This window comes from Balearica regulorum, chromosome 1 (assembly GCF_011004875.1).
Source record: "Balearica regulorum gibbericeps isolate bBalReg1 chromosome 1, bBalReg1.pri, whole genome shotgun sequence".
NCBI lineage: Eukaryota > Metazoa > Chordata > Aves > Gruiformes > Gruidae > Balearica > Balearica regulorum.
In genome coordinates, this window is record NC_046184.1 from 39,923,861 (window position 1) to 39,948,003 (window position 24,143).

The following is a 24,143-nucleotide window of genomic DNA, read 5'->3' on the forward strand; positions in this document are numbered from 1 at the left end:
AATCCCATGTATTTAATCTCTGCCTTGTTTGCTCTTTTCTGATTTCCAGCCCCAGCTAAAATTTGCTGGTAAATAAATGGTTATGTGGCATAATGTCAAAGTTAAAATTTGGAAAGCTTTGGACATTGATAGTTTAGCTTACGGTGATAATAAAATAGAATTCAAGGGAAAAAGCAATGAGGCCAATGCTGTACGAGCAGAAACACTTACTTAGAAGTGACTCCACTCTGGGTTTTTTCTGTTAGTGAGTTAGAAAAGCTCTTGAATACAATTTAAATATTAAAGCTTTGACATTTCATTTTCCCTGAATTCCTAATGGAATAAGGAATAGTACATCTATGCTATGCTATATCTTTAAACATAATTTTTTTTCTTCCAGGCATCTAACCCAGGGCAGTTTGAAAATGACAGTGATGTACCGTGGCAGCGAGGACATGTTCCAGAGACGATAGTCTATCATGGTCGAGTAGGAATTAACACAGATGCACCAGACGAAGCACTGGTTGTCTGCGGAAATGCAAAAGTTATGGGCAGAGTCATGCACCCATCTGACAGCCGAGCAAAACAGAATATCCGGGAGGTGAGGGCTCTGGAGTATTTAGGGCATTTATGTTTGCACCACAGCACATGTGTGGATCATTGTTCTGACATGTGAAGCAGCTTCTTTATCCTAGATGTGCTGAAATGCTGGCCTAAAGAAATCTGGTGTACCACTGTGCTCTGGGAGCCTATGGACCTTAGAAGAGCTTGACCATAGAAGCTGGGGATATCTGTGTAAATGGGAGTTGTCAGACTGCAGAGTAGCTGGCAATAGAAATACAAATAGCACTCTGCTAACAGGGAATGGGAAGATTGTCTGTATTTTTTGATGTGAAGATTGGCCAAGTGGCCATGTCAGGCTTGTCGCTATCTCAGTGATGTCCTAGATACCATGACCATTTTTAATGTTTCAACATATGAACCTTGGTATTTGTCCAACTAGGTTGATACGAATGAGCAGTTGAGAAGAATAACACAAATGAGGCTGGTGGAGTATGACTACAAGCCTGAATTTGCATCTGTTATGGGAATAAAAAACACCCATGAAACAGGTATTCAGTCAGCTTTGTTCCCATTTTTCATTAATTTCCACTATTGTTCATTGTGCCATAGTGCCTTTTAACACCCTGTATTTCATCCTCATTTCTTAGGATACTGCAATTACACACTTTGCTGTGTTTCTCTTGTGATAAAAAAATGCCAGAATGAAGTATTTCTGGTAATTTTCCAACTTCTGTTTCAATTTTTAAAGATAGGTTATTTTTCCAGAGGTTTAATGAGAATGAAGTACACGATCACAAGCAATTTTGTTCTTATTGCAGAGAAATGGGAATTCTAAAGGTTTATGTTTGTTTTCTGTGGAATGGAGGAAGAAAAACCAAAGTGAAATCCTGGATTTTCCTACCACACAGAAGTTCTGGATCATGTTTGTCCCTCTCTGTAGCTCTTAGGATGGGCGACTCAAAGCTTTTAGGATGGTCAATGGTATGTCACTGTGTTTCCTGACTTTAGTTTCTGTTATCTTGCGAACAGGAATAATAGCCCAGGAAGTGAAGGAGCTTTTACCTCAAGCTGTTAGAGAAGTTGGAGATGTTGCTTGTGATGATGGAGAAAAAATAGAAAACTTCCTCATGGTTGATAAGGTATGGTCTTGAGAGAGAAAGTGGAGGTGTGTATTTAGACTGTTCCTTTTGTATATGGAGCTATAAACACACACAATGCTTTATACAAAGCTGTATTTACAAAAACAGTGTTTGGCAAATCATTGAGAAAAACTGAACCATGAGGTGTCAGTAAATGGTAGAATCTTTTAATGAAAAAAGTATTTACATTAAAATCTCATTATAATAATAGACAATAAAAGAGAAAAGGAAAAAAACCCCTAACTTTGCTGAATAAAGGTGGATAGTGATTTCATAGCATTGGCTCAACAAGTGGGACTCCAAAACGTTCTTTTCTGTTTAAGTGTTTAAGTTAATTAAGTGTTCCAGAAGTGAATTAAGCGATGATAGCATTCTATTTGTTAAATAAAAACTTCCTTGCTCTAATCCTGGTGTAATCACTTCATACCAAATACAAATGTTAATTCTTTGCGCTCTGACAGAAGGTTTTTTGGTCATCCGAAATCCTTAATGTAGCTTCAGAATCATGTAAAATGTTTATGGCCCACAAAGTAATTACCATGCTCACAGGTTGGAAACGATGCCTTAGTCTGTTGTCCTGTGCTCTCTTCCCCTACTTTCCTGTAGAAATAGGACTGCAAGGGACTGTCAGTCACAGAATCCAGTCACACATCACTGCAGACAGCACTTGTCCCGAACATTTCTGAGAGCGGCCCCTCTGTTATGTGCTGGTTCACTGCAGGTCAAGGACCACTTCCCAGCTTTTTCCCACTTACAGCTGATAAGAGGAAGAGGGAGGTTTTACAGAGTGGTAACCTTGTCTTGTCTGGATGATGTCATGAACGCAATCCTGTATTCATTAGAATCATACATTCTTTCAGTATTCTATAGAAAACACAAGTTTGCACCACCAAACTTGGAGGAAATACCTATAAAAAATAGTGCATTTCACTTGACTTTTGATAGGCTACAAATAAGTTAAATTCATAGGTTAAATCTGCTAGGCTGTATTCCATACAAAGGAGACGTGAATTAGACACCTTGAATAAAGCTGTGGAAAGAGCACTTTGTAGAGATACTGTTGAAAAGGAGACTTCTAGAAAATTTGCTGTGTTTGGTAAGGGTTCCAGCCTGTAGCTAATTTCTAGATGCTCATAGAAGACCAGTGGTGTTAGATCGTGACTCTAGGTTCATTTTGCGCTTTAGCCCTTCCCATTACATCGTGTGGCAGCTGCAGCATCATTTTCATTATTGAGCCCCCACAAAACTGCTTTGGAATAGTAATTTTTTTCCTGGCAAAACTTTTAGGTTGGACAATTGAGCTTTTGATTTAGTGGAAAAAATGCTACAAAATGTGTCATCTGATGGAAATATCTCTCTCTACTGAAATATCACACAAAATACTGTCTGTAACAGTGCCTCACAGCACTGCTGTTTGAGCCCATCATGTTCCCTTTCTCCTCTGTAGCTTGAGTCTCTGGACAGCGCTTGCCAGATGTGCTCCAGCAAATGGAGAAAGCCTGCTGTACCCTGCAGGGTGACGCGGATGTGGCCCAAGCAGGAATGAGTTGTTAGAGCAATCGCTTATTTACTACTTAGCTTTTTCTTGACTACTTGGCTAGGTCAGAGATCACTTCACAAACACTTTGACATTGTTTTAATTTGGTTAGGTAAATTACTGCAGTGCAACCTGTGCTTTGTCTTCTTTCTCCTGACAGCTGTGGCAGAGCATGTGAATGTCAGTTCTGTGACCTTTGGGGAGACAGGGGCAGGAGGCATCTGTGCCTGGCAAGATCATGGAGCAGATCCTCCTGGAAACTATGCTCAGGCATATGGAAAATGAGGAAGTGATTGGTGACAGCCAACACGGCTTGAGTAAGGCCAAATAGTGCCTAACAAATTTGGTGGCCTTCTACGATGGGGTTAAAGCGTTGGTGGATAAAGGAAGAGTGACAAACATCCTCTACCTGGCCTTGTGCAAAGCATTTGACACTGTGCCGGACAACATTCTTGTCTCTAAATTGGAGAGACATGGATTCGATGGATGGACCACACGGTGGATAAGGAACAGGCTGGATGATCACACTTAAAGAATTGTGGTCAATGGCTCAATGTCCAAGTGGAGATCAGTGACAAGTGGTGTTCCTCAGGGGTCAGTACTGGGACCAGCGCTGTTTAACATCTTTGTCAGCGACATGGGCAGTGGGATTGAGTGCGTCCTCAGCAAGTTTGCCAGTGACACCAAGCTGTGTGGTGTGGTCGACACACTGGAGGGAAGGGATGCCATCCAGAGGGACCTGGACAGGCTTGAGAGGTGGGCCCGTGCAAACTGCATGAAGTTCATCTAGGCCAAGTGCAAGGTCCTGCACATGGGTCAGCACAATCCCAAGCACAGCTACAGACTGGGCAGAGAATGGATTCAGAGTAGCCTTGAGGAGAAGGACTTGGGGGTTCTGGTGGATGAAAAGCTGGACATGAGCCAGCAATGTATGCTCGCAGCCCAGAAAGCCAACCGTATCCTGGGCTGCATCAAAAGAAGTGTGACCAGCAGGTCGAGGGAGGTGATCCTGCCCCTCTACTGCACTCTTGTGAGACCCCACCTGGAGTACTGCGTCCAGCTCTGGGGGCCCCAGTACAAGAGACATCGAGCTGTTGGAGACAGTCCAGAGGAGGGCCACAGAGATGATCAAAGGGCTGGAGCACCTCTTTTATGAGGACAGGCTGAGAAGAGAAGCTCTGGGGAGACCTAATTGTGGCCTTCCAGTACCTGAAGGGGGCCTAAGGAAAGCTGGTGAGGGACTGTTTATCAGGGACTGTAGTGACAGGACAAGGGGTAATGGGTTTAAGCTGAAGGAGGGTCAATTTAGATTAGATGTTAGAAAGAAATTCTTTAGTGTTAAACTGGTGAGGTACTGGAACAGGTTGCCCAGAGAGGTTGTGGCAGCCTCATCCTTGGAAGTGTTCAAGGCCAGGCTGGATGGGGCTTTGGGCAACGTGGTCTAGTGGAGGGTATCCCTGCCCGCAGCAGGGGGGTTGGAACTAGATGATTTTTAAGGTCCCTTCCAACCCAAACCATTCTATGATTTTATGATTTATGTCTAACAGTTTAAGATGTATATTGGATTCAGAGCTTTGGGACATCTAATATCCCAGGTGGAATATCTGCTCTAAATACCTCGAGCTCCCAACTCCAGTATAGCTCAGCACCTTGAGCAGCAAATAAGCAGTGCTTCATATCTTTGCTTACAGTTAGGCAGGTGATGAGGCCTTGAAATTTGTTATTTCACATTCCAAGTTTAGTTCCGGATAAGCAGGATATTGGCTGGTTTGGTTGTGTCTCTTTGCCAGTTACCTGTTTGGTGTTGTCGAACTCTGTGAAATTAATTGATAGCATTACACATTTGAACCAGGCCCTGCGACTTTCCAGAGAAATGTCAACCGTGTGGAAATTTTCTATTTTGGGACAAGAATCTTTCTTTTCTTCTCAACCCCACTGCACTCAGCAGTTTGCCATCAGTGAGGCAGTAAAACTCGTATCAGTCCTTTTTTCCTAAAGAAAGTATTCCTTCATTTTGCCAGATGAGCTGTTTTCTCAGCTACTTGAAGTTGTCTGGAAGAGATGCATGCATAATTCGTAGAGAATGGAAAGGGCAGCTGTTACATATCATTGATATGAGAACAAGTGTCCATATAAATTATTTCAGAGTTCTGGGTACAGGAGGTTATTTTGAAGTCACTTCTTAGTTAAACAGGCTGTTGATCTTCTGGCAATAGGGCAGTTTGCAACTTACCACTGACACCTGTGCTCTGGTTCTGTTTATACAAAATACTGTCTGTTTTTGTGCAATGCAGTCACCTTTCAAAGAAAGTTGTGTGTGACATTTACAACATGAAAGGCAAAACTGCTTTTGCCTTACTTCTGCATGGCTTGACTAGACTGGAACACTTAGTGACATTAACTGCAGTAATAGCTTCATCCAAGGTTTAATGGCATCAGTCTGGTTGTACGTTAGTACGAGAAAGCTGTTCTTTCAAACACAGCACAGCAAGTATGATGTTATCATGTGCCTGCAGTGGATCAGTAACCATTTTTGGCTCAGAAATGGATAAAATACTGTCCTGGGTTTGGCTAGGATAGAGTTAATTTTCACCAGAAGCTGGGATGGGACACTGCCAGGACAGGTGACCCAAACTAGCCAAAGGGGGTATTCCATACCATGTGACATCATGCTCAGCGTAAAAAGGGGGGCTAGTGTGTGTGTGTGGGGTGGCATGGCTCGAGGGCACGTGGCTGGGGGACAGTCCGGCTTCGGGACAGGTCTGAGTTGTACGGTTGTTGGGTGAGAAACTGCATTGTATATCACCAGTTTTGCGTATTCGGTTAAGTAGTGTTGTTATTTCCTGCTCCCTTTGCTGTCCCAGTAAACTGTCCTTATCCCAACCCACCGGCTTTTGCCTTTGTCTTCCCATTTTTCTCCCCATCCCACCACGGGAGGGGGGAGTGAGCGAGGGGCCGCATGGTGCTCAGCTGCTGGCTGGGGCTAAACCTGCATGATTATAATGAGAGTTTCTCTAGCAGCAGATACCTAGATGATAAGCAGGGGGTAGAATAATTTCCTGGGTAAAATATTCTGAAGGAGTAAATGGAGGATGTCTGAACTGTGTTAGTTGTGGAGCTGATCGCGGTATTAGAACTTACAGAACTGGAGAGGCTGAAGGGGAGAACAAAATATCACACCATCACAGCTTGGCCTCTGGTTTGAATCTTTCCCTGTCTCACCGATTCCTGTGTGATTCATGTCATGTGTACAACATGGATAGAAACTCTGGCTTGTCTGAGCCAGGTTAGTCAATCCTGTAGGCAGATGGTTGGATGTACATTTTGCTAAGGGATTCTGAAATCTACCTTTCGGCTGCAGCACTACAAACCAAATAGTATATGCCTGTTGTGATAGCATTAAGGTTTAAAATTCAACACAGTATGAAGGTAAACTATAGTTTAAATTCTTGGCCTACCAAGCCCTTTAACTTCTTCAAATTTTTCTGCAAATCCTCATTTTCAATGTACTGCAACTTGAACATAAGCAGTTTTTACAATCTAGCAAAAGGGTTTTATAGTCATAAGTTTGTCCCATTTCCAGTGAGATGACTTGTGTTTGCATTTTAAATATTCAATGTATCCTTACGTAGGTGAATTCCATATTCATTACTGCTTGTTACATCTGATTGATGAATGTACTGTATCTACTTTTGTCATTGTTTTGCTTCTCAGGATCAGATCTTTATGGAGAATGTTGGTGCTGTAAAGCAGCTTTGTAAACTAACCAACAATCTTGAAGTCAGAATAGAAGAATTGGAACAGTGGAATAGGAAACTGGCCAGGCTGAAACGGATGAGCAGCTTAAAGTCAACAGTCAGCGAAGAGAGCAAAGTCAGGTACCTCTGTCTGAAATGTTCTCTGATTGTTGTCACAGAAATTGGTAAAGAGGTCTCTGGGGTCGAAGTGAAACCCAATTTTGCTTGACAGTGGAGTTCAGCTCATTTCCAACATTTAAGTTGTGCAAAAATGCAAATTTCTCATATTTTTTAACTCACTGACAAAATTAATATTTGAAATAGCTGTTAAATTGCAGTCATTTTTGTAATTGCTTCAGTTGCATAAAGCAAGGGTAGATTATGTCCAGTTACAGCCCTGGAGCTTGGAAATTGCTGCTAAGAGAAATCTGCAAAGCTGCTTCTGCAAGAAAGAATCTTCATTAGTGCTTCAGTGGAAGTGATGAACATTTCCTATTTCTAAACCATTTCCCCAAGTTTTCATTGAAATCAAATGTAGCATTTAATAGCATTCACCTGAATGAGTTAACTGGAGGCCTTTGTTCTTGAAAATGAATCTGATGACACTTCTGCCTTTCTCTTTTTAAATGCTAAAATTGCAAAAGCAAGTGACATTAACACCCTATTGAAAATGTCTCTCATTTATTAGTTGCTGAAGCATTTGAATGTTAAGGAGATCTTGTCTCTTACAGCAGGTATAGTCGAGCTACTAGTCTTTTGCCATCAAAAAAATCAGTCCCGCTAAAATCCAGCAAGGTGAGTGAAATTAAAGATATGAAATATACCTGTGAGAGAGTTTTTGTAAGTGCTGAAGTATCGGTGAAAGCTTTCATGTTTCTAAATATAGAATTAAATTCCTTAGCCAGAATAATTAAAAAACTAAAACTGCTTAAAAACTAACTGTGCTGAGATAGAAAATACGTATGAGACATTTCTACTTCTTGCCTATACATTGTCTGTGAGAGAGTATATCCGCGCTGTGAAATGGTGTGAAGGAGGAGACCAACAGGAGAGAATAGTTGAGCCTGTAGGTGTGCTCATGTGTTGCAGTGCAGCCTCACACAGAAATGCTCATTTCAGTTTGGAAGTCTGCACAGTGATAATTCTTCCTCAGCTTTCTTCCTTGAGTGAGTCTTTCTCTGTGGTTTGCAGTTAGCATCTCCTGTTTTGTACTGGACAATGCTGTCTTATGGGTGGTTAAGACCTGGACAGGATGTCGTTGCTATTGCTGGATGACTTCCACTTGCCCATATCCTCATACAGAAAGAGGAGACCCCTTTTCACAGGGATTGAATGAGTTGGAAATAGATGCTGAGCTTTTTCAAGACAGTCTTCCTAGACTGCTAAATCCTGTTCTTTAAGATGAACCAATGCTCATTTGCCTACCTTGCTTTTGCCAGTGCCAAAGAGCAAAAGAAAATAATAGGTCAAATGTTCTTTATTCCATAATGACAATCAAATGCTCCATCATCTCTAAGAACATCCTACTTGTTTGGAAAGTGCCTTTCTTCTGCATTTACACCAACCCTGGTTTAACATGGTCCGAGCATATACTGAAAGCTGCTCATCTTTTAGTTGTGGCCACTGCTTACCAAGTTCTTCACTTGATTTTGAAATAGAATCATAGAATCATAGAATGGTTTGGGTTGGAAGGGACCTCAAAGATCATCTAGTTCCAACGACCCTGCTGCGGGCAGGGACACCCTCCACTAGACCACGTTGCCCAAAGCCCCATCCAACCTGGCCTTAAACACTTCCAGAGATGAGGCTGCCACAACCTCTCTGGGCAACCTGTTCCAGTACCTCACCAGTCTAACACTAAAGAATTTCTTCCTAACATCTAATCTAAATCGACCTTCCTTCAGCTTAAACCCATTACCCCTTGTCCTGTCACTACACTCCCTGATGAACAGTCCCTCACCATCTTTCCTGTAGGCCCCTTCAGATACTGGAAAGCCGCAATTAGATCTCCCTGGAGCCTTCTTTTCTCCAGGCTGAACAATCCCAACTCTCTCAGCCTGTCCTCACAGGAGAGGTGCTCCAGCCCTCTGATCAGCTTTGTGGCCCTCCTCTGGACTTGCTCCAACAGCTCTATGTCTCTCTTGTACTGGGGACCCCAGAGCTGGATGCAGTACTCCAGGTGAGGTCTCAAATACTTCAATATGAAAAATGGCAGGAAGAAAAAAGAAGGAGCTGTTATTTTAATCCACCCTTTCTTCCTGTGTAATGTTTGTGTCCCTCAACTGTCAACAGTGTGCAGCGCGCTCACAGATTTAGGGAGCCTTTCATTAAGTTTTTCTCTTTAGACATTGACCCCTATGCAAGGATTACTTTTATGGTTCCTCTGAGAGAAATAAGGTTAACTTAAAGTCAAACTAGTGTAGTATTTCTTAATCTACTAGTAGTAGCTTACTTATGTGCTGCTTAAATTAATCAAACATTTTTTTTTCCTAGGTTTGTTTGTCAAAGACGAAAGAGTCTTGCTCCATGAAGATTTTCCGTGTGACTATAATAGCTCTGGTTGCTATTATGGCACTATGGTAACAATTAATTATCAACAAGTTGACTTGTTTCTCCCTTCCCCTTTCTATTTATCTCATCAGAAAGAAGATTGTGATTTTTTTCTTCTTCTCACTCTTCCTACTCAATGCTATGTATTAAAAATAACAGTGAACATGCCTGGTAATATTGTAAAGTTGAAATAATTTTAGAAAAGTGAGATACTCATGTGGTGTGCACACAACTAATCTCTGTCCGTGTCACAATGTATGGTGCACCTTGAATGTGTCTTGATGGCTCATGCTACAGGTGCAAAGCTGGGCTTGTGAGGCTCTGCATGTCTTATGCAGTCATTCTGTGCCTAAGTACAATTCCTGATGTAGAGAGTGATTTTGTTGTGTGAAATGAAGCTGGACTTGTTCCCAATGTGGTGGGCAGTCCTGTGACTCTGAAAGTTTAACTTTTGACATTGGACTTGTGGAGAGTATGCTCTGGGCTTTTGAGACTGTCATTTTCCGTTTCCAGTCCAAAAAACTGTGGCTTACAATCTCTCTGTGAACTGACTACTTTGAACTGGTGGTGTGATTCTATTTACAATGAAAACTGACCATATTTTGTGTTGAACTTAGCTGTATAGAAGTATCTGATCTGAAACCCATTAAATTCAGTCAAAATTTTTCCCACTAAAAGGGAAGTGATCAGATAGTTTACATTACTACATTTGGACAAGATGCTGCCCAGGTATTATTCATGTTATGTTACGTAAGAGATGGATGTAAATCTACAGAATACTTCTCTTTCTACAGCGCTTTGACAATATCAACCCTATATTTACTTAGCATTCATGACAGACGTTTTGAAAAACATCCGATTTACAGGCAAGTAGTTGAATTAGTAATAGATTGTGGACCAGTCTGTTTTGGTCCACAACTCTGATGTCCATTTGTTAATGATTTGGGTTTGTTTTTTTTTTTTTCTTCATCAGCAGTACCTCAAGTTCTGTTCTACTCTCTCCCTCTACCACTACAGCAGGTACTGTATCTCTGCTGGTCTACATGCACGTAACAGGCTTTCAATTTCTGTGCTATTATAAAACACCAATAGACACACAGCACTAGTGAGAATTGTGTCTTTTTTTTTTCTTTTCCTTTAGCATTACAGGAGGAAAGCACAATTTCTCCGAGCACTCAACCCATCAGCAGGATCCCTGAAGTGACTTTCTGTGACATTTTGCCTTGTGACAAGGTCTATTGTTGTCCAATTCATCAAACAAAAGTCAGATCTCTAAGTTCTGAGAAAACCATCGCAAAGGAGAAACGTAAGTTGAAACATTAATTTCTATTATTTACCATTTGAGTAAAGACTATATGAAGAGTGTGGGGGAAGGGGCAAGAATTTCTAAAGGTAGTTAGCTTCCCACAAAAGTGCCTAGTCCAGAGGATTTAAAAAAATCCTGATGTAACTAATCGTCACTGCAGTCAGTATGTTTTTGAAAAATCTGGCCTGGTTACCTTTAAGAGTTCTGGGTCCTAAGATATTTTGTCAGGTGTCACGGTTCTTCCTGGCCATTCATGGTAAATGATTTCATGTGAACCAGAAAGTTACTAATCCCTTTAATTAACCTTTGGCTACAGTTGGCCAGGAGTTGACTGGGAGTAGTGGAGGGTGAATTAACAGATGTGAAAAAACCCCAAAACACTTAATGGTGTCACAGTGTGGTGATACTACAGCTTTTCTGTGGACAGAGATGGAAATTCAACTGCCAGAAAACATAAAACTTAGAATTAAAAGTCTGCTCATTCAGGCAGGGTTTTTGAATAGAGAAATGTTATTTGAAGGCAGAGCTCTATGAAATAAATTACTTTTACTGGGATGAATTCTCTTTCAGATATTGTCTGCCAGACGTTACGTGTGTAATATATGAGTAGGTGTATTGTTTACAACTTTTATAATATTTATAAGAAAGAGTTTATACATAAAGGTATGCACAAGTTGTTGGAATCTGTATTCCTCTTTCCCAGACGTTAACATTGTCAATGGCTAGAAGGAAGTGTTAGTCTTACTAAACTCAGCATTCATACTCTTCCTTTCTTGGCCTTGGGAACACTTCTTGTATCAATCGCAGTTGTCAAGTTGAGGTGAAATCGGGGACGAACGCAGTTCAGCCTCCGAAGTACAAATATCTACCAGGGCTGTGACACTCTTACCACATGAACTGTTTCAGTGGGATACTCCCTCTGGCCGTTCTTCATACTGCAAAGTGCTGTTGTCCGCACACAAGCTGCATGTAGGTGGTCCTCGTGATTCTTGTGATTAGTGCTGCAGTAAGCCCTGTGGCAGATACAGCTCAATACAGTGCTTTCAAGAGGTCGTACCTAAGTGATTTGTATTGCTCTGAAGCCTGAAAGAGCGTTGATTAATCAAAAAGACATTAATCTAATTTACAAATGAGGGAACTGTAGACAGATGAAAATGAAATATGAAAACCTTCTATCCCCAGCTGGCTGCTTTTGATATTAGGTGGAAAGAGAAGATAAGAATAAACACAAAGCCTTACCTTCTCAAGGTCTTATGCTCCAAATAGCATTAAGTGTGGATCCAAGAGTGAAAAATCAGCACAGTACACAAGCTACTGAAAGATTTCAGATCTGCACAAGTTTAATGAAGCTGAATGTATCCCCAGACAGAAGGTAACAATGTCAATATGAAATCCAAACAGAAGGAGAACCAACATGCTGCTTAATGTAGCTGTAGCCAAGATAAATGAAAAGGAAAATGCTTTCAGAATAAAAAGCTGAGTTAAATATGGGGAATAATCAAGATAAACAGTGGATATTTTAGAATCAACTGATTAGTCTGATTCATGGAAAGATAAAACTATTTGACATTACAGTTGAATTACATGCTAATTTAGGAGTTCATATTTAACAGACCTTTTACTGTTCCACCATGTGATACCTGAATTCTGTGGGTGCAGGCTACTACTGAGTGCATCCAGTGTAGATCCTAATCCCTTGCATCTCAGATTTATTGCTGAGAAGGCTGTTGGGAGTGTTGAAGTAGAAACAAAAGCATTCGTAAGCAAGAGAAAATACATTAAACAAAAATTCAGAACATCTTTATGCAGTCTAGCTTAATGGGGCCTTTTTCCTCATACTGTATTTAAGAAGTGGTTTCTCTGAAGGATTTAGACTTTTGAACTCTTATTGATTTCAGTGGAAAGGAGGAGCGTGAATACCCTTCAGCATCTGGGCCTTTTCTGCTCTCTGCTTCAATGTTGTTAGTTGTCACTGCTCACCCCTTCATGTTAAGTGTTGCTGGTAACCAGGGGCTGTCTGTACTTTCTCTTAGAGTGTTTCTTCTCCCTGGTGTCTCTCCCCTCACAATAAAAGCTTGGTGAGGGGTCCTGCTGGATTTTGGTAGACTTCATGCATTTTCATTTATTGTCTTCAGATGGTAGTTAATGGATTCATAGCAAGGTACTGCCACAAGAAGTCATCAGCAGGGTTTTCCGTGCTGCTTATAGAATATCACAACTCATGTGAATTAAAGCCAGAAAGTGCTTGAGAAAAAAAAAAGGATACCAAATTTATTGGATGAGTTTATCTGAATCTTACATAAAGATAACGGTTGTCCTCATTACATTCTGGTCATGCTCATACTTTTGTATTTGTTATTGAATTCGATCTTCCCACCCCACTTTGAGAAAACCCTCAGAGTTACCATATGTGACAGAGTGGAAGTTTACCACAATTTATTGAAGGCTGCTACAGTGGTTTTGGTGGTTCCTGGTGTTCTCAATTGGCAACTTGAGCTCCAAATAAAAATAACTTCAGGGTCCTGTTTTCTACATTTCATTTGGATTGCATCAGCTTAAAGGACAATGAAATAGTAATTTTATGAAGAGCAAAAAAAAAAGTAAAAATAATTTTCTGTACTGATTCCTGACTCAGTTTAAATAGTTGAAATCTCAGTGAAGTAAATCTGTCTTCATCCAGTTTTTATATAAATTTCTGATACCCACTTAATGCTTTCTTCTGTCATCTGTCAAAGAATCACAGTATTAAATGTTTAGTAATTCAGAGTATGTAATAAACATTCCTGCCAACACTTGCACAGCAGAAGTATTATATCTACAGGGAGAAATCTTTCTTTCAGTGAGGAATCTTTTACCTTTACTAGGGGATATAGGTTTTCCTACAGAATAGTTTTCTGTTAATGAAAATGCAAAAAGGCAGGGAATGTTTAATGCATTGGTAACATATCTAGACTATTAAGAGAAAACAGCAGAAAGCGAAAGGAGGATGTGACAACTGGCTTGTAAATTAAAAGGAAGAATGAGAGAATGAATAGGTCTTTACTGTACATGTATAACTGATTGTGTTCAGTAGCTATTTTTCTAGGTGTGTGGCAGCAGATCACAGTAAAGAAATGGGACAGCAGATAACTACTAAATGCAACAGTTACCACCTTAGTTGGCAGAACTGGCAGATCTGTGTGATGAGCAAGTAGGTAGAAAATGGATTCAAGAAATAACTGGCAGCAGTATCACAGATTCATAACAAAACACAAAAATGATAGAAATCCCAGAGATGATTTTGTATTACATTGCTTCTGGGTCATCAGATTCCAGTTGTTAATGTTGTTGCACTTTCTCAGTTACCTACTAGCATGAGGAAAGTCTGAATTTTCATATTTCCCAGTAGTGAAATGAAACCCCAAATCTAGAATGAATAATAAAACAGTAAGGTCAGTCCAACTGTCTTGTTTCAGTCTCAGTGAAATAATGCATTTTGATCCTTCCTTTTGTAAAATAATTTTTTATATAATGAAATAGTGACTTCTGTTCTAAACAGTCATTTTGAAATCCGAATGTTTCCTTTGGAAAATGAGGGAATGGAACATACTGGTATTCCAGAAATACCTGATTCCAGTTTTTCCCAGATGAAATGGTGTTTGACAAAGCATGTTAGTTTAGGCAAGATCAACATTTCTCAGTGCCAGGTTATTGGTAACATGTCTCTGGAGAGATTCTTGGCTGGCAATTAGTGTGAAAGCACAGGAACAGCTTTAAACCATTTCCCATGGGCTTGAAGGGCCTTTTGCCTTCCCTAGGTTGTATGCTGTGATGATTATTCAAAAATTGTTTTAAAGTTCACTTTTCTAGAGAAATTCTGAGAAAATACCTTTATTTAAGACATAATTAACAACACATCTTCTGGTGTTGTATTCATGTTTTGCTTTTACAACTGTGCAAGACTAACTTGGGGACGTTTGTACGTACGTCTTTTTACAGAAAACAAAAATAGCATGTTACCCGAAATAAATCCAGTCGAAAAATCTAACGGAAGACCTGATCTTGGAAATGACTGTAAGTCTCTTTTTTAAAAAAAACCCACCTGTTGAAATGTATAACTGTATAACTTAGAAAAGCTACCATTAGGGTTGGAATTCTGCTGCTAGAATTTAGAGAAGTTTCATTTATAACTGGTCATTATAGAGAATTAGCACTTAGGAATCTATTAAATACCTGTGATTCACTATCATTTTCTTGTCATTGCAATTTATTCTTACATCTACATTAGATTTTTATAGACGTTCTGGCTGCCCTCCCTAGAGAGTTCTTAGACTTGGCTTTAGGTGCAATAAAATGACAAGTGACATTTTCCTTGACAGGGGCTGAAATCTTTCAAGGTACTCAACACTGCTAACCCTTATACAGCAAAATGCTTAAGCATATGAGCATATTTGTGTGCAGGCAATGCGTGATACAGTGTAAAGGAAGTGGTTGGAGTTTGGCTCAGTTGACCTAACGGATTAAATGCGTCAGCTGCTGAAAGGGGCCATCTCCACCTTAGGATCCTGACACTGCCTGCATTAGTGGAGATGAAATGAAGTTCTTTGACACAGGACATTTGGCTTGATTTCAGGCTCCCCTTTTAGTAACTGTGCACTGCTGTCAGAGCCAGTCTGGGCTGAAAATACTGATTCTTTTCCATGAAGATGAGTTCATCTGCTGATTACATAGGTTGTAATGGTATGGTCTGGCATTCATTCAGTATGAGCAAGATTATGCCTTGTTTTTTCTGTTTATGTGGATGCTCTGGTTTAAGGGTTTTTTTTTAATAAATGTTCAATTAAAGATTAGACAGTATTTGGATGATAAAACATGTATACACTGGCAGGCACTTAAAGCAGGTTGCTACCCAGGGCCATGTGAGGAATAGAACACAGGTTCTGTTTGTTGCCTGGGTGTGCCCCAGTGGGAAGATCTGAGAAAAATCATTCCCCTTCTGATTTTTTTTACATGGCTACGCACCTCAGAAGAGGGCCTCTGTGGCATTATGATGATACATGTTCTAATGAGATGCTGTGTCAGAGGGAAATGTTCTTCTGTACTAGTTCTTTGAGATGAACATGCTCAATTTCCCTCTGTCACTTTAGCATATGTATAGATATTTGCATGCTGAAAGTTAAGTATATACTACCACACAGATGTTTTATAATCAGAGCACAGGTCAGCCTATAATCATCAAGTTTCTTTGCAAAGCAGGAAACTGTTGCTGTAGAACAGAGGAACAGAAACACAAAACCAGTGTTCACAGTGCGATGTGAAGAGCAGGCTTGGGCCTGCTGAACCAGGTTGTCCTTAAGGTTTCTGCACCACTTTGCAAGAATTAAAATAGCGGCAGCTTGATGCTGTAGGCAACAGCTGGAGTCTGGCTATCTGCTGATGGCTCAGACACTCCCTGCCCACCTGGGCCTTTCCCAAACCATTGGCAGTGTGAGCCGAGGTCCATTTGGGGGGATTAAAGCTGTTTGGCCCTCCACAGTTCAGACTGAAGTGAGCTGGTTTCGGGATCTAAGATGTTGCAGGTCCTAGCTATGGACCTGCATGTTTCCAATGCTGTAAATGTGTCCAGAAGAAATAAGCTTTTCAGGATGCAGCTCAGTGCAGTGATTACTGGGCCAGCTGTGAAAGCAGAAGCTGTGCTGCTGTGTTACCACACTGGTTTTTGCAGGATTAATCTGCCTCGGAGAAGAGCCACACCATTGTGGCTATACTCTTCATCTCACCATAAGTGCCCACCTTAGAGAAAGCCTGCATGGCACAGAGACACTGGCCCAAAGTAGCATAAGAAGCCTGTGGCAAATGGGGGAACCTAATCCAGCCTGGTTAGGGACATAATCATTCTGGTAACTGGTTACTTTCCTCATCTTTCCTGGTAATCAGTACAACCAGTTACGGTTTGAGGTTGTTTTTTTTTTCCCCAGAAACTAGTTTTTCAATTACTAGTGTCTAGATACCTAACTGCATTGCATGCTGCCCTGAAACATATTTTACATGTACATATGTATAAATACAATGTATATACATTGTTTATACATAAGATCTTGAGCTAATTCTAAAATACAATATTATGTGGAGTTTTTATTCCACATTCCCATTCCTCAAACTGTAAACTTCCTCCAAGTTCAAGACGTAAGTGTTGGGAAGATATCAATATAGTATCCTGCTACTGCTGGTTTATTACCACAGTTTACTTAGGATCAAAGTGCATATATATATTTGGTTAGCTGAGCATATTTTGATTCTTATTTCCTGATATTCATATATGTAGAATATTACAAAACTCTAAGTTCTTGCAAGTTCAAGTCAGCATTTTATGAAGAAATTACAATATTCATTAGAATTAGGTAGTTTTCCTGTACTTAGAATTAGAAACAAGTTTTGTTGCATTCCAAATTATTTCTTTCAGTAATGATCATGTTTTTCAAATTAATGGTTACTTGCATCAGCGTGGCTTCTAGTACATCAAAATGAACATTGGCACGTTGGTAGTCCTACTTGGACTACCATCGAAATAGCCTTCAACGTCTGCCCAAAATAAATTGTTAAAATATAGGTGTCTGCCCAGGATATTTGTCTTTGTAAATTGAACAAGGATTTTCTCTCCTGTGTAATGGCAGAATGAAGGTAATCAACCAAAGGCTTTTTACTGAGTGCTAATTTAGACCTGTAGCATGTCCTGTAGTGGCAAGCAAGGGAGTAGATGTCACTGTATTAACTGCAATTTTATTATGCTCTTATCTAAGATTTCTGAAATAATCAAGAAGAAAACATTATTCTTAATATTTTAGGGATTGATACAACAATCAGTTCCATACAGATTTTGGAAACTCAGCAAAGCATTGACAATCGCTATTGTAGTAAAAATCTACAGTGCAGGTAGGTAAATTGTTTTGTTAAGCTTTATTATGGTGGAATAGAATCCCATTAATGTGGGACTACTTGGCTGTCTCCTTCTCAGAGTTGTTTCCTCTAGTGTGCAGGAGTTTTTTCTACCTTTTCATGTTTTTTCTTTTAAAATTTAAATGCAATTTCCATGTTTTTGCAAAGATGCTACCCGTCTCAAAATCTTATGTGCATTAATGCCACCTTTTTCAGGTCTGGAAATTACAGCTATGTTATTCCTGTTAACAAATACACACCCATGGATGTAGAAATCTCACTGGAAATAAAGTAAGTACGGTTAAAGATAATACACACATAACAAGATGGTGGTTCATTTCTTGCCTGATTTCTGTTGTGACATGAATTTGTCCCTATTCGGAGGAGTGGGACAAATCTATGCACAACTAAGTCCTTAATATAGACCTTTGGGTAGGTGCAACACCGCTCTCAGCCAAAAGACAGTTTCACCTGATATTGATGCAGATATTAAAATCCAGTAGTCTTAAGGTTCAGTCTAAGAATCATTTGAGCAGACATGTACGCATATATTAGCAGGATTGTGGCTAGGAATTTGAGGGTTTTTTGGTGTAAAGAAATATTATTAGACACACACACACATGTATATATATATAAAACTCCAGAGAACACCTTTTTTGGCCTGTTGTGCCAAGCACTGCAGAAGGGGATTTTTGTGCAGGAACCTCTGGTAATACATAAAATTGTGACTTACAGCAGGAATAAGCAGAAAACTTAAGCCTCTCGGCAGATATTTTCTCCTCAAATAAAAGTCTAGCTCCATTGCGTTCTCCCAGAAGTGACAAATCCTTTCTTTTGGGGTTCTTTTCTGAGAAAGGCCAGCGATAGCCAGAATAGCTCTTAAACACTCTGGTTGATGACTCCAGTCTCTCCGAGAAATGGCCCTGTGAAGTTATGGATGGTCTTTGGGTTCAGTCTTTTGATCTTGAATATTATCCTTGTAAACATCCGCCTTTTTCAGATATGAGGAAATGTAATAGTACTCTTGAAGTGCCTGCTTCTTTTCTACAGCAACTGAAAATCTGTCTTTTTAAGTGTATGCAATTATAAACTAATAATGCAGCCCTCCCATATAGGGATTAATACATCATACTCAGAGTTCCACTGTAGCAGATGCTGAATTTATTTTGGATATTGGTTTGTGGTTTGAGGGGAGGGGGATTTTTCAATATATACCTTTGCTATAAACTTTCACTAAACAAAGCTGCAAACTTAACAAAACCAAAAACGCTTAAGAAAACCCAAACATATTTGGATTATTGCTGTGTCCAAATAATGTAAGACACTGCCACTACTTCAAAAATTTGGAAAACTTTATGCCTGCTGAATAAAATCAAATGACACCAACACACAGTACTGACAGCCCATCTAGGACAGAGAATCTGCCATATATGAATAATATGCTTTAAAATTGATGTTTCTGAAATACCTTGTTAAGATTGTGAAAGCACATTTTGCTGGAGGTACTTCATTGTTCCCCACAGCATAAACCGTAAATACTGATGTCACCTTTTCCCCACCTTCTGCTTTCATTTTTTTCTGCTAGCCGTTGCCATATCTGAGTTCCTTTGGACCTCCAAGGAATTTTTGTTTGTTTATACTTGTCTCAGAAAAGCCATCTGGTAAGCTAGGAAGTGCTGGAAACTCTCTGTAGGAATAGTTTGGAGAAGATATGACCAGGCGTCTTTGCTGTTGAAGAATTCTGAATGAAATTCTGTTTACCACTGCTTTCCCAGACAAAGTCTGGGATATTTTTACTTCTTTTTAATGATACACTTGCATGTGTACAGCAGCAAATGGGAGTTCTTTATATAAATCCCTGTTTTAAGGCTTATTATGGGTTTGTCATCCATAAAATTGATGTTGTGTTTAGATTCCCAGGTACCCTCTGGCACAGGTGTATTATGCCTATGCATGATGTAAACCACCACGCATCTCAAGCATGTCATGACCATTAATTTGTATAAAAAGTCATATACAATAGCTTCTGGTATGAACATGCTTCAGGTTTGAGGAAGGTTAGTGTACATTTCTAGATTTATCTTAAAAACTGTAAAGATCACTCAGGTTTTCAAACAAAAAACCATCCTCCATTTGTGGAAGGGGATGGGGCAAGATGAGAGGTTGGTGGCTTAGGTTTATCTTCTTCATACCAACCAGTGAAGTAAGCTCCTCTGCTTTATTTCTCCACAATTCAATTCTTTGGATTTTTCGCCCTCTATGTATATTGTATTTTTATATATATGATTCTTCTATACAAGAGCAATGGGATAAATCCTTATTTTTCTCTGTTTCTTGAAGCACCACAGAACCATTAATTATATTTCTCTGCAAAGTCACATTTGGAAATTATTGCTCCCATTATTCTTCAAGCCAAAACAGTAGGAAGGATTTCCTAGAAACCACACAGGTAAGATTTTTCCAACAATACTCTGCCTTGTGGGGATCATTTTTATAAAATTAATGGCTGCAAAATTCTGATCTTGATTAAGGTGGTACCTGAAGGGGCCTACAAGAAAGCTGAGGAGGGACTGTGTTGAAGGGCAGATAGTGATAGGACAAGGGGTAATGGCTTTAAGTTGAAAGAAGGTAGATTTATATTAGATATTAGGAAGGAATTCTTCATTGTGAGGGTGGTGAGGCACTGGAACAGGTTGCCCAAAGAGGTTGTGGATGCCCCCTCCCTGGAAGTGTTCAAGGCCAGGTTGGATGGGGCTTTGGGCAACGTGGTCTAGTGGAGGGTGTCCCTTCCCATGGCAGGAACTAGATGATCTTCAAGGTCCCTTCCAACCCAAATCATTCTATGTTTCTATGAAATCGAAATGGTGCTTTGATTCTGCCAGTCATAGCTGGCTTTGGCATGGCCATAATGAGATGCAAACTTTTTGTAGGAGTCAGTTTTCTGCTGACTTTCGTAAAAGCCTATCTAGTGACTCTCTACAAGGACAGTTTTGAGTCTACTTCAGCCTAACTCACCACTATAACTCAATATATCTCCAGAGAGACTTAAGAAATGGGAGTACTTTTCACACAGAGCCGTAGGAGACAATCCCCTCCAAACTCGTCTACTCTACTGTTTCCATTATTGTCTTATGAGTAATGAATTCCAGTTTTTAAGTCTTGAATTCACTGGAAACAATGGTGGTATTCCCCTTTATTTCTCTGTGAACAGGAGTTTACCAGTAAATCTCTCTAGGGAAAATTCTTCATTGTAAAAGCAAGAGTTGTTTACACATCATTCTCTGGATTGCCTCAATGGGAATAAAAGCTGTTAAAACATGTTAGCTTTTTCCAGTAAAAAAGTATTTAGAGACCGAATCTTGCAAACTTTTGATCACCTCCAGTGAATCACTGAAGACCTTAAACTCCCTTCAGATTATCTGGAAAAACAAGACTCTTTCAAGGCCTTGATTTGTCCACATTGCTTGGAGAGGTCTGTTCTGGCTAAAACAGTCGGAAAGGCAGAAGCAAGTATAGTAGCATTTCTGAACACATTGTGGGAGAAACCTCCATGAAGTTGGAAGTAATTTCAGAGTCTTCTTTAGATTTCTGATCTATGGTGCCATACATGATATGTTCTTAATTGATTTTAAATTACTTTTTTGTTTCTTTGTCAAATTAGAGCAGTTGGGATACCCCCACCCTTAAACTGACTTTCTGATTAAGTTTTCAAATGCAAATGTCTTTGCAAAATGTTACAGGCTTCTCTGGAACTGCTGCAAAGCCATCAGAAAGCCAAAATTGTCCAAGTTTTGACCTGCCAGCCATAATTGCAACAGAATTGAAATTAAGTCAGACCCAGAGAGTTTTGCAATGCAGAAATATCATTGAAGCTTACTGCCAAAACTGGTCAAAGAGATTTCCTGTGTCAACCTGAAATCCACATCAAAAGACTAAAGCTAACTAGCCTCCAGCAGCAGTGAGCATTCAGGTTTGATGTTGCTCAGAATAGAAATGCTGCCTAGTTGAAGAGGTTTTTTTTTTCAAGAGGATTTTCCTAGGCACTGGAAGGCTTATTCCCTACCAAAGGGCAATCATCTGGACTCAGCAGTCTCACTAAGTTGTATCATGTGAACATACCACCTCCAACAGAGAGAACGTGTCAGAAAGTGAAGGGAGGAGGGAAAGATGAAGGAGTTGAGACAGTAGAAACAGATGAAATAAAAGTTACCATGGATCATTAGGTCAAAAGGAGGTGAGGATTGAATTTTATTTTATTTAATGTAGCATAAACATTTCAGATACAAAATATATTGTTTCCTCTGTACCCGGCAGGACACTACAATCAGAAATAGCATGAAATCTTGCCTGTGTCTGTTTTTGAAATACTGAGTGAAGATGCTACTCATATCTGTAGAATATATAGAGGAACTTCCACTCCCTGAGGACTACTAAAATTGCTCGTTCAAAATCAGCAGAATTGCCATTTACTACTATTACACCTTAAACTTCTTGGGCCACCTGGCACATCAGGAGCAATCCCTATTTATTGTGGGATTTGCTTAGAAAACTAGAGAGGGAGTTTGGTTATTCGGAGCCAGCTGGGTGTCCTGGGAGCCAGATGTCCGTCAGTTCCTGTGCAGAGCTGATCAGAACAGACCCACATTTGCAGGGTTTAAAGTCAGCACTTTGTCTTTAAATACTCTGACTATAGCTATCAAGTCTTGTTATCGTAATTACTTTGCACCGCATTTGTCAATGCAGTGTTTCCAGAGCTGATCCTTCTCTCCAATTTAATGTGAAATAAGGTTATCTAATCTCTCTCTCTCATTTATCATCTAGGGACGTCAGCATATTTGGACTCTCCCTGTAGCTAAATTGTATGACAGCGCATACTATTTCCGTGTAGCTGTACCGGTAAGCCTTTTCAAATGGCAACACAGCAAAAGACAAATAGCATTTGAACTGAGAGAAGATCCTATTTGAATCTCCTTTATTTTTCTTCTTCAGGGTTTTGCAAGCTGCTCGACAGATCCTTATTTTGCTGGGATGTTTTTTACTGATTACTACTTCTATTTTTATCGGCAGTGTAACTAAAATGTTGCTGATCATTCTGCTCTTTGTGGAAAAGACAATGAAGCTCTTGATATGAGAAAGAGACTTGTGAATGGCCCTGGATATTTTTTTAAACCTCTTGCTGAGTTGTATGGCACTTTCTTGTTCGTTTCACTTTTAAATTTAAAAAAAAAAAAAGAAAAGAGAAAAATAAAGCGTTGGACAACAACTGTAGCTCTGCATTTCTGGGAACCGTTTCTAAAAGGGCATGAGGCAATGGAGTATATGATGTGTAAATAAATAATCCCATTGATCATAGTGAAGTTATATGATACTGTCCATTTATCAGACAAGAACAAATGGGTAGGAGCTCTGCTGAGCTGGAATACGCTCCAGTCCTCAGAAGATGGTAAGACAATAAAATGTTATTTGAAATCAGGAGACCTGCATCTGTCCTACAGGCATATACCTTCTTTTAGCATCTGCTGCCCTTTATTTATATATAAATCTATTATTTTTTTTTTTCACTAACAAAAGCAAAACCAAATCAAAACTTTGAGAGAGAAATGTAGCACTGTGCAAATGCCCTCTAAAATAAGTGCTGTAAGTTAGGGAACAACAGGTCAATTCTGCGGTCTGTAAGTATTTTCATTTCAGAAAGCAGTACCATCATTACTGTTACAATTGTGTGATTTAATGATGCTGCTGCTGTTTGAATGAGATATGTTTCAGCTAGCTTTTTAAAAAAAAACAACTGTACAGCAGGAATGAACTACTTACTTATAAATTCAGGGTTTTTTTTTTCTTAGTGTTTGTGATTTGTGCTAGTGTGATGAAAGAATAGAAATATTGGAGAAGAATAATGTCTTGCCTGCACAGCTTTCTAAGATGCATATGGATACACACTTGCATGGGAGAAATCTTTCTGTTTATATTTAGGAAATACATTTTTAAGGGAAAGCTATTTGAATGAAATTCCACATTAGTTGCTCAGACAGAAGGAAAACAGATGTAACAACCAAGTACAGTATAAATAGTGTTGTGGGGTATGTTTAGAACAATCATTCATTTTGTGTAGAGAAGAGAAAGTAAATATAATGGAGAGACTGTAGGCATTTAAAGATTTATAATGTAAAAGTTACATTATAAGTTGAACAACCTTACTCTGAATGAAATTCTTTATTTAGCAGTGAAAGGGAAACATTAGGAAGAAAAATTAATCTCTAAAAAAGAGCTGACCACAGTCTTTGTAAACACCAGTGTGTCTTAATTGTATATTTATTGCCTGATGATGCAATGGGAGAGTTTAATATGTTTCTATGCCTTCATTTGGCATTTCTTTTCTCACTGTTTTGGGATTTCCTTTAAGGGTGACCTTCTCA

The 24,143-nt window shown here is 39.6% G+C and overlaps 1 protein-coding gene across 1 annotated transcript in view; it reads left to right on the forward strand.

Annotated features, from left to right (window-relative positions):
• MYRFL (myelin regulatory factor like) overlaps positions 1–22,971 on the forward strand; it is a 48,960-nt gene extending 25,989 nt beyond the window's left edge. The window contains exons 11-25 of the mRNA XM_075746580.1: positions 380–580; positions 983–1,091; positions 1,573–1,682; positions 6,934–7,097; positions 7,688–7,751; positions 9,450–9,535; positions 10,301–10,372; positions 10,480–10,526; positions 10,648–10,812; positions 14,791–14,865; positions 17,637–17,724; positions 17,944–18,018; positions 20,068–20,176; positions 22,549–22,623; positions 22,717–22,971. Coding sequence (XP_075602695.1) covers positions 380–580; positions 983–1,091; positions 1,573–1,682; positions 6,934–7,097; positions 7,688–7,751; positions 9,450–9,535; positions 10,301–10,372; positions 10,480–10,526; positions 10,648–10,812; positions 14,791–14,865; positions 17,637–17,724; positions 17,944–18,018; positions 20,068–20,176; positions 22,549–22,623; positions 22,717–22,803 — 1,527 coding nt within the window. The 3' untranslated portion in view covers positions 22,804–22,971. The remainder of the gene's footprint in view (positions 1–379; positions 581–982; positions 1,092–1,572; positions 1,683–6,933; positions 7,098–7,687; positions 7,752–9,449; positions 9,536–10,300; positions 10,373–10,479; positions 10,527–10,647; positions 10,813–14,790; positions 14,866–17,636; positions 17,725–17,943; positions 18,019–20,067; positions 20,177–22,548; positions 22,624–22,716) is intronic.
• The last annotated feature ends 1,172 nt before the right edge of the window (positions 22,972–24,143 follow it).